The following is an 11,231-nucleotide window of genomic DNA, read 5'->3' as shown; positions in this document are numbered from 1 at the left end:
AAATATCAAATAATTATCAATTTGAAAGGAAATAACCAAAGTTTCCAAACGAGAGATAATAGAGAGTTGAAACGGAGTTTTCATTGAAAAAAATTATTAAATAATAATTAGAAATTATAATTTCATGACGCATTATTAAGAAATGAATGAATAAACAGTCTTGCATTAAAAAAAAAGTGCAGGAAGAAAGAATCGAGCGAGCAACCTTGGGCGTATCAACCAAGCGCCTAAGCATCTGAGCCACGGGGGCCTTTGAAGTTTCAGTTGCACCAGCAACATGAGCATCCGCATGAAATTCTTTAAATATATTTTTTTCAAAAATGAGTAAAGATTGCGCTTTCTTGATTCATCTCAGAAAACCTTTAGTAGGTGTCTATCATTGGGGAGAGTATCGACCAAAACAAAAATTAGGCGACCTGAAGGTCCCCTTGTAAAACATTTCCACAAGCAGACATGGGCGTAATTCAATTAAATCGTTAATCAAATTAAATTTGAATTAAGAATTATTCTCAATCCCGAACAAAATTATTTCGGATTACTTTTATTCTCGTAATCCAGAAATGCGGGATTAAGGAATAACTTTATTCCCGTAATCCCGCATTTGTGAATTACGGGAATAATGCATCCTTTTTTTCGACAAGTGTGGTATTACTGGATTAAATCAATTCCAAAAATTTGGAATTCTTTTTCATATCCTTCAATTTTCTTCTTGCTTATTGTTATTTAGCTCATAATATTAAAATTTTAATTCGAATTCAGAAGAGAGTAATTTAGAGTTTACAATTAGTAATAATATTTATTCTTAAATAGAGAAAGTACTTCAATAAGTTTTTGGAGTGTAGAAGCAGTATTTTGAAGAAGAAATATTTTCAAATTATGATAGGAAACTTGTTCCAAATGTTCATTACGAATCCATCATTTTTAAGTTGATTAATCAACTACTCAATTAAAATTCAAACTCTTTTTTTTCAAAAGTGCATTACATAATTTGAAATCCACCTCTGGTTAAAAATGTAACTACTCCTCTGGAAATCAATTCATCTTTTCGCGGCAAAAATTTAAGCATTTAGTTGAATATTGATTTTTGAATTTAGAAATGAAACTATTTTCTGAGAATTTCTGTACTATATAGGAAATTCGCCTTTTTGTAGAAAATTCTTCACCTGTGAATTCATGAGTTTGGTTGGAAATTAATCTCTTCTATTCGAAATTTTATTGTTTCATCTTTGGTTAAAAAATTGATCTTTCCGAGTTAAAAGTTTCACAATTTGGATGAAACTTTGTCTTTTTCAACTGAAAATCCAATAATCTCATTGAATTTTGAAATTCAACTACTTGGTTAAAAAATTGTATTTTTTGGATGGAAATTTATTTATGGTAGAAAATTCAATTATTCGACTCAAAGATTCATTAGTGTTATTGTTCCATTTTCGGATGAAAATAATAATTTTTAAAATTGGAAATTCAACTATTTTGTTGAAATATTGTATTCTTTGGTTGAGAAATAATCCTTCTATTTGGAAATTAATCTTTTCAAATTCTAAATCTGGCGCAGCAAATAATAAAATATACTAATCTCTATAATGCTTCCGAAACACGCCTGAAAAATTAAGAATTGGGGGAGAAGGTGAGAAACGAGAAAAGCAGAAACAAACGAGTATAGATAATTAGATATAGACTATGGAATGAGAGTATAGACGGGACCGACCGAGACCTTGATGGTGAGGAGGCTGAGGGGCAAAGGCAGGCGGGCGATGAGTGGCGACTGGTGGGGGACGATTCCCCTCGTGCGGCATCGTTGCGGCGTTTCAGGTCTGTGTGCTCTGGGCTAGCTTCGCTCCCGGTGACCGCGCGTGAAGCTGGCCGAGAGCAGTGGGAGCGGCAGCGGGCCCGCTGATTGGCCGCGAGACCGACAACGGAGTCGCAACCAAGCCGTGGGGGAGCGGTGCCTCGCACGCACTACCTGGGTCTTCACGCGTCGACCGAAAAATTCGTAAAATTATAAACTTTTTAATTGAAAATTAAAAATATAAAGACTTAAGCTAAAATTTAGATATTTTAACTACGACTTCAACTCAATCGTAGCTTCATGATTTACGAAGAATCATGGAGCTACGACGAATAGAACGGAAGTCGGAGTTTCCGCGTGGATTGTTTCAACAAATATTATCTTTTATTATTAATATTTTTTTTTTTAATAGTTACTCCTCCAACAACCCTTCCATCCGATCTTAATTTTAATTTGTTTCCTCCTTCCGATGTTCCCATAAACTAAAATAATGTGTTAATGTGGTACCTTACTTAATATTATTTAAAATTAGCTTATTAGAGCTTACTATTGAATTTTTTAAAAAAATATTCTACATGTCGACCGGGGGGGGGGGGGCATGGCTATTATTTATTAACCCCTTTTTTTGTGGACAAAACTACTTTTATCAATTAATCTACGAAGTAATTGAAGGCCGCAATCGCCCGTCGGATCCCAATTTGTGAATTTAAGCTCGGCTGTCCCGAGTCACAGGCTGGTTTTATTTATTTAATTTTTCTCGTAATATTGAATTTATTTTGTATATTTTAAAACAGCCATGTAACTCGAGGTGCCGGTTGAGCTCCCCGGTTCCGCCAGTGCGCTAGAGAAAGGAGAGTAGTGAGGTTAGAAGAAGAGGGAAGATAAGAAAGGAAGGAGAGAAAACGCGCGTGGGAGGAAGTGAGAGAAGCACTGGCGTACGTGAGCGTACATTCTATGTTCATGCCGTTTCGGTTTCTTTGCGATATCATAAAGACATCGTCAGGTCATACAACTGATTTACGATATCTCAAATACACCTTTACGACATGGACATAGGATGTCGTAAAGTTGTCGCGAAGATGTCACCGGATGTACAGGAACGCAAAAAATGAGTGGAGGGTTCCCTAAACCGGATCAAGTAGATTATATGTTTTTTGGGTGGCTGAAGCCAAATCTGAAGCCTCTTTTGCTCCATCATGTCCGCGTTTTTTTCTAACCTCAAAAAACAGCTTGAAACTATAGAACCCAGCAATATCAACCCTTAAGCTATACAACCCTATGCTATCACAGATCAATAACCTTGAGGTCGATACCCAGTGGGCACAAAATTTGGCGACGTCTTTACGACATCGTTACGACATCTTCACGACAACTTTGCGACATCCTATGTCCATGTCGTTTCGGTGTCTTTACGATATCGTAAAGACATCGTAAGACCATACGACTTATTTACAATATCGTAAAGACACCTTAACGATATTGGCATAGGATTCCGTAAAGTTGTCGTAAAAATGTCGTAACGATATTTTTGTGACGCAAAAAATGCGTCACAAGAGTTGAAAACGGCCATATGGCGACGCTAGTAGTAACTTTGTTCTACAGAACCACACAGTACCATAGGAAAATTGCATAAAAATTACAAAATAAATATTAAAAACACTTTAAACTCATTTTTTCTTCGAAGTTTAGAGTCAAGTAATAAATGAGACTTATTTACTTACGTATTATTTTGTTTAATATAGGAAAAAGCGGCAAAATTCAAATTTTGAAAAATTGCATAGATATTCAGAAATTATAAAAAATAATAAAAAAATAAATAACGAACACACAAGTGAATGTAAAAACCCGAAAACATAAATTATTATCGAATTATAAAATTTTCCAAATTTCAAATAACGACAAGATTTTTAATTATCAAAAAAAAAATTCCAAATTTCAAAATATCCTAAACTAAAATTCACCGACTTCAAGACCGACTTTTAAAATAAACAAATTATTAAGTTCCCCAGAAATGTTTTAATTCCTGAAATTTAGAATTTTGCAAAATAGTTACTTGGTTATTAATTTCCAAGTAATTAATAGAATTATAAATAAGGCAAACAATTAATTGAATCATAAATAATTAATTTATTAATTATTTTCGAAAATTCTATATTTCGTCAAACTTAAATTACAGAAATAGAAATATTTATGAGAATTTAACGATTCGTTTATTTTATAATTCGGCAATTTTTTGTTGTTGCTAATAAATAATTTAGTTATTCTTTCTTTCGTTAGTTTGTATTACTTCCAGATATTCAAACACTTTAAAATAAAGTGATGAAGAGCTAATTTTTTTTATATTGCCGCTTTACAATATAATGCTACTCTATAATAAATATAATTATTATATCTATATATGACCATATTGAAACATTTTGCTTTAAAATCTTCTAAACTATTTTTAGAAATTTTCGAAAATCGTTTGTTATGTTTGAAAACCTTTTTCAATTTTCTCTTACACTTCATTGTTCAAAATGAATAATGATTTAAAACTTCCACATGAATATAAGGAAAATTCTTCTTGTTTTTTAATTTCGTCAGACCTTCTAAGTCTTCTAATTACTAAAAATTATTCGAATTTTTTCTGCATTTTTTATTTATTCTGCAAGGTTTAAAAAATTACCCTAAAATCTGTCAGACTTCTTTGAAAATTTTGGAAATTTTCTAAAATCTTTTTAAATAATATCTTGAAATTAATTTTTCGAAATAAAAAGTTATTTTAATTTTTCCTAGGAACCTGAAAAATATCTTTCATTTTAGTGAAACTTTATAAGGTTTAGAAAAAAACTTTACAAGTTTAATTTATTTTTGAAGCGTTTCAAAACTTTTAAATATCTCTAAAACTTGCTCAAATTTGTCCAAAATTATGAAATAGGACAAAATTGCAAAATTTAAAAATTTTTAAAAATTGTCTCAACGTCTTCGGTATACTTCTAACTCACATTTTGAAATATTTAAAACTTGAAATTATTCTTTCAAAATAAAACCGAAACCATTTCTCCTCAGATCTTTTATAATTATTAAAAAGCTTCTAACTCTTTTATTCGGGGTTTTTGGGTACATTCTACCGGAACGATGACTAATGGAAATGATTTGACAAAAAAAAAAAAAGAAAAACACTATTAGAAAAATTAACTGTGTCATTTTCACAATAATTATATAAATAAGCTGTTTTCTTGATACATTTTAAAGAGTTTTTTAACGGCTCTTCATGACAAAATACACATGACAGTCTAAAAAACTAGAACAAAGTTACTACTAGCCCTGCCACATGGCCGTTTTCAACACATGGGCCATTTTCAACCCTCGGTGACAGGAGGCTGCCTAAAATGCAGCAAAGAAAACTTAGACGCAAAACTGAAACCTCCATTTCGGGGAGTTTTAGCTTTACAATTCCATACACCCACCACTTTATAACTTCAAAGCCCATAAGCTCCATAACCCGGAAGTAAATCACATTATGCTCATAGTCTTTTTATATTCTTACAGTAAACTAAATTATTTGCGCCTGAAAAATATTTTCTAAATTGGACATCTGTTTAGCGATAGGAAGTTTTACGAATTTCTGGAGCTAGGCAATTTTTCTCTTTTAATCTTGACGCCATTAGTTCAAAAATTTATTTTGAAAGTGCAATATCTCGAAACAAGTCATTAAGCTCTTCTTGAGTGAACCCATTGGGATTTTTATCAGTCTCGTCTTCTGATTCTTTTGATGTTTCATGTTCATCTGTATATCCTCAGCCACATCATCAGCTTCGATATCCGAAATTTCCATTGCACTTTTATTATCGCCGCTAGTAGTATTACTTTTGTTACTCCCCTCAGCTTCAAGAATTGTAGGGCAAGTTAAAGATTCAACAGTTGCATAACAAGTTGAAAATTTTGTCTATTGGTTGTGCCCAAAAACTTTCGTTTAGCAAACATAGCAATCCTTCTCAGGATTTTTTGGTTTTCTCCAGACTATTAAAGAAGTCCGCTTCTTTTGTGTACTAAGTTAAAATGAGCATCTAAAGCACATTATTTTTGGAGTCCAATGATTGATCATTTCACTTGTTTCTATACCAAAAAAGTCCTAGTATCTGTTTTTAAGTACATCTGTGAATATCTTTTTAAGTTTACTCACAACATATTTTCCACAAAGAACGCGAAAAGAGTCGACAAAATTGTGGCATGATGTCTTTCTTGTAACATTATACTCTTCAAGGGCTGAGTTACCGACCGCTGTAAAGCTGCGTTCCTTTGATAACGACGCCTGCGGGCCCGCTTTCTCATCTTGACCAGCTGCCGGTATTAGGCCTTTAACTCCCTGTATCGTACTTTTCCGTGTGACCATCAGGTTAAGTTTTGCCGTTCTGCTGCGTATAAAGTCGGTATGAGTTGGTGAAAGTAGTAGGTATATTTTTCACCAAAATAGGTATTTGTGGGTATACGTCTCTCTGTTCCGACGTACAGGAAAGAAGCGTGAATATCAGGGAAACAAATGCCTCTCATTGTAGTGTAAATTTAGTCAACGCTGAAGATTGTCCCGAACGATTGCACTGTAGTATCAGGCATTTGTTTTTCTTAATTGTGGTTTAATACATTTACACTCAATCGCGAGGCATTTGTTTCCCTGATATTCACGCTTCTTTTCTGTATTTCGGAACACTCTTCCTCATGCTTCCAACCTCAGCCAAAGATTGAATTATATTTAATGATATATTTAATTATAATATATTGACTTTTCGCGCTTTTATGACCAGCGCAGAAATAAAAAAGGTTAGTTTCTTGGTGAAAAGGAACGCAGCTCTACATCAGTCGGTTAAATTGGCCCTTGAAGAGTATAATGTTACAATAAAGACATCATGCAACAATTGCGTAAACTCTCTCTGCGTTCTTTGCATCATCAAACATTGGAATTCAAAAACAATACGTGTAAGATACTCCTTGCAACTTAGTAAACAAAAGAAGCGAAAATTTGCTTTTCCAATGATTTAAAGAGAACCAAAAAATCATGAGAAGGATTGCTATATTTGTTAAACGAAATTTTTTGGACACAACCGAAAGACAAAATTTTCACTTTGTTATGCAACTGTTGAATCTGCAACTTGTCCTATCATTCTTGAAGCTAAAGGGAGTAACAAGAGTAATACTACTAGCGGCGAATATAAAAGTGCAATGGAAATGTCGGACATCGAAGCTGATCACGTCGCTGAAGATATACAGATGAACGATGAAACATCAGAAGAATCAGAAGACGAGTCTGATAAAAATCTCAATGTGTTCACTCAATAAGAGCTTGATGAATTGTTCCAAGATGCTGGACTTTCAAAAGAAATTTATAAACTAATAGCGTCAAGATTAAAAGAGAAAAATCGCCTAGCTCCAGGAACTCGTATGGGTTTTGAGGTTATGAAGTCGTGGATGCATAGAATTATAAAGCTAAAACTGCGCGAAATGGAATTTTTATATTTGCGTCTAAGTTTTTTGTTTTTTTTTGCTGCATTTTGGATTTGGAGTTCATGGGGATTTGAGATTTATGAGTTTTGTGGTTATAAATTCTGATGTTATGGGTTCTAGATTTATAGGTTATCGAAATCAAGTTTATTGAGCTGTGAAGTCATAGGGTTGTATGGCTTGAGAGTTGATAGTGCTGGATTCTATAGTTTTAAGCTGTTTTTTGACTCATTTTTTATGTTCCTGTGTTATCCGATTGCTTCGGATTGATATTTTGGATAAAAAAATGGTCCAGAGCATTGCCAGAGTTATTTTCCCTTCGTTAATTATCATATTTTAAATTGTCTATTATATTCTAGGAACGATGAACACTCTTGGATACAGTTTGGGAAATGTCAGTACATTGAGTTCTACTCGGATTCTTAAAACACATATTAGGGAAGTATCTTCAAGCAGTGGGTTTGCGTGGGACACAAAAACGAGTCGTCCTCACAAATTCTATTTCGTCGATCCTGACAGAAGTTATAACATCATCCGTTTATAAATTCTGAATGTCAAAAGTCACAGAAAAATTCTTTACGAAATTGCCCTGTCCTAAAATCCAAATTATATTTTTTCACGGAAGTTCTTTATTCCAAGTGAGAATTTTAATTATTTATGCAGATTCTGTACTACCGCTTAATATGAAAATTAGTTTTTCCAAGACGAAATTATAATCATTTATGAAAATCCCTATTCACAATTGACTTTTAAAGCCAAAAAACAAATTGCACCCAACTCAACTGTTTCAAAAAAAGATAAATTTTAAAAAGAAATTAATTTTAAATAAAATAGTGGAACATTTAACAAAGACAGTATAGATTATTAATAAAGAATATAATTAATTAAGTTTTCAGCGGAAAATATAAATTTTGAATAAGAAACATAAATTTTTATCAAATTAGTTCAATTTTCAAATTATTAAATTAAGCTGCAACTAGAGGAGTGAATTTTCAACTGAGAAAATTAATTTTCTATCAAAAACGATGAATCGTAACCCGTTAGGTAAACTTTTTACAAAAAACAACTGAATTTTCAGCAAAATATGTGAATTTGAATTCAAATAGTTGAACATTTAACAAGGAAAAAGATTGAGTTTCCACAAAAAGTAAAATAGTTTAATAATGAGTTAAAGAAACTAATTTTAAATGAAAACGAAGTGCTTATGAAATAATTAAATTTTCAATCAAAGTAATTAATTTTGAACCTATTATTCTTTACGGAAATTTCATGTTCTACCTTAAAATTATATTTATTGACAACATTTTCTGTCATAATTTAAAAAATGTGTGGACCATCCTATGCTTAAACACCTTTTTAATAAACAAGTGCAATGAAATTGTCAATTTTGATAATTTAATACGTAATTAAATCACTATTTTTAGGAAACAACAAAGAAGTCTTTAACTGGACAAAGCATCCTTATAGGGGAGCTGCGCGTCGTCTAACAATTGATAAAAATGGTAATCTCTGGGTGCCTATTTATGAAGGTCGAGGGGTAAGGATTTTTTAATATTTCAAAAATATTTCTATAAATTAAATATTAAATAATACAGTCGACGCTACTTACCTTGCCGCTTCCCCTAACTATCGGTCGAGCTCTTCCCCTACCACGACCGCTCGGCATTCGAGAATTGTTCTGCTCGTTATGAACGCTGCCGTCAATGATTTAGATCTTTTAAGGCAATTTTAAAGTGCAAAAAGTTATGATATCCTTTGTTAATGATGATTTGTTATATAATGATTGTTATATAATGATTTGTTAATAATGATGATGGTTCAATTTTCGCAGTCAAGGGCCTTGGCTTGCAGAGATGGCCTTCAAGAGAATATAATTTGAATATATAATAACATTTTTAAGTCAATAATGAAGAATTTCGATTTCTGAATTGAGAGTTTCGATCAATATTTTACTTATTTACCAAATTTCTCTGATTTTAAAGAGCACAAATTTATTTTCTATTACCAGAAAGCGGACGAGCCTAGTCTGAAGTTGTGCACCGACTTTTTAATGAAAAAATAAATTAAAAACACATAGTTTAAGCTCCATCCGTCAGACAACCTCTAAGTTAAACCAAGTCAAAGGTGGGGGGGGGGGGGGGGGGGGGGGGGGGGGGGGATTCGCCCAGCCGCGAAAATAAACTAGGGGCCAACAGTTTTAAAATTATAATGTTAGGATTCATTTCACAAGGAAGAAATGAGCAAAGAAATCATTTAACAAAAAGAAAAAGAAACGAGTATCTTAATTCAGGGCTATGCGTCGGATTTTGGGCTTATGGTCGCCATCTTTGTCCATTCGTAACCACAAAAGGAACCGACCCTTAACTGGAGTCATCTTGAGGTTCTTGTGCCTCTATACAATCCAATATCTCACTATCTGTAGGTTCACTAGCAATAATGACATTAGTATCTACATCAATGAAATCTTCAAAAGTTACTTCTGTGAAGCTTAACATTTTTTGTAGATCATCCCACTCTTCAGAAGTACCATCCGATAAAGTTTCGTCTTGTTCTTGTGTTGCAAGATTTTACATGTCAGTTTTCACGAAGCTAGCCATCCGAAATAAATTCGCAATTGTATCACTAGTGACATCAGCACAAGCTTTGTTCAAGTCGAAAATAGCATCCAGTAAATTCAAATCAGTCAACCCCATTTTCTTATCCGAAGCCTTAAGCAATCTTTTTATAATTCTCCACCCGTAATTCACTTTAAGGTTCTTAATGATTCCTTGATCCATTGGTTGCAATTTGGCAGTTAAATTTGGTGGTAAGTGAACCACCTTTATGGCTTTCAAAGTTTGAATTAAGACTTTCGGATGAGCCGGACAATTATTATCCACAAGTAGGAGAAATTTGCCATTTTCTCTTTGAAACTTGTTATCAATTTTATGAAGCCAGTCTTCATATACTGAACTAGTCATCCAAGCTTTTTTATTCCTCTCGTAAAGCACTGGCAAAGACTTGACTCCCTTGAAACATCGTGGATTCTGAGATTTGCCTGTTACCAGCAACTGTAGTTTTTCTTTACCAGACATATTAGCGAAGACCATGACAGTAACACGATCTTTGCTTTTTTTATCACCATGAAAAGTGTTGCCCTTAAATGTCAGAGTTTTATTTGGTAAACATTTCAAAAAAAAGACCTGTTTCATCTGCATTGAAGATAACTTCTATTGCATAAGCTTCTAACAAGCTAGGCAAAATGTCGGTGAGAAACTTTTCGTAGTCTTCTTCCGAAACAGAAGCACTTTCGCCATTTCTTGTCCTATAGATTATTCCATTCCTATTCTTAAATTTTCCTAACCACCCAAAGCTAGCTTTGAAGTCTTTGTATCCTAAGTGAGCTGCAAAGAATTCAGCCTTTTCTAGCACTATAGGACCAGATAAAGGAATATTCTGGTTCCGAGCAGATTTCATCCATTCCACCATCGATATTTTCAACAATGAAAAATTAGATGTCTTCATGCGTTTCCGATCCGGTTGGAAACAAGAATTTTCACCAGCAGCCAAAATCTTCTACTTGTTCTTGATGATGGAAGTCAGAGAATTGGCGGGAATCTTGAAATCTGCAGCAATGTCCTTCTTACTTTTAACTCCTTTCTCGACACATCAAATGAGTTTTACTTTCTGACTCAATGATAATGTTGTATACTTGATCTTCTCCATACTCTCGAAATTGTTAAGGTCTAAGTTCTATCAACATTGAACTACACAAGCACACAATCTTTATTTATATTAGCAGGCCTATCCTTGTCACACACGCCAACTCCCATCACTCGCAACGGACCAATCACATGCAACCGCATAAGTTATAAATATTAGTTCGTCGCAGTTGTTACTTAGTCATTGCTTTACTTTGAATTATAGAGGTTATCATCATGGCGGGGCCTACAATTTTCTTTGAATCATCGAGAAATTCGAATTA

The 11,231-nt window shown here is 33.4% G+C and overlaps 1 protein-coding gene across 1 annotated transcript; it reads right to left on the bottom strand.

Moving 5' to 3' along the window:
* Nucleotides 1–9,834: 9,834 nt before the first annotated feature.
* LOC117176405 (tigger transposable element-derived protein 4-like) lies at nucleotides 9,835–10,356 on the bottom strand. The gene has a single exon (XM_033366643.1). The coding sequence runs from the start codon at nucleotides 10,354–10,356 to the stop codon at nucleotides 9,835–9,837; it is 522 nt and encodes a 173-aa protein (XP_033222534.1).
* Nucleotides 10,357–11,231: the final 875 nt, after the last annotated feature.

Source organism: Belonocnema kinseyi, chromosome 7 (genome assembly GCF_010883055.1).
Source record: "Belonocnema kinseyi isolate 2016_QV_RU_SX_M_011 chromosome 7, B_treatae_v1, whole genome shotgun sequence".
In the NCBI taxonomy this organism is placed as follows: Eukaryota; Metazoa; Arthropoda; class Insecta; order Hymenoptera; family Cynipidae; genus Belonocnema; species Belonocnema kinseyi.
The sequence above is the reverse complement of the archived record's forward strand: the minus strand, read 5'-3'. Positions and strand labels throughout refer to the sequence as shown.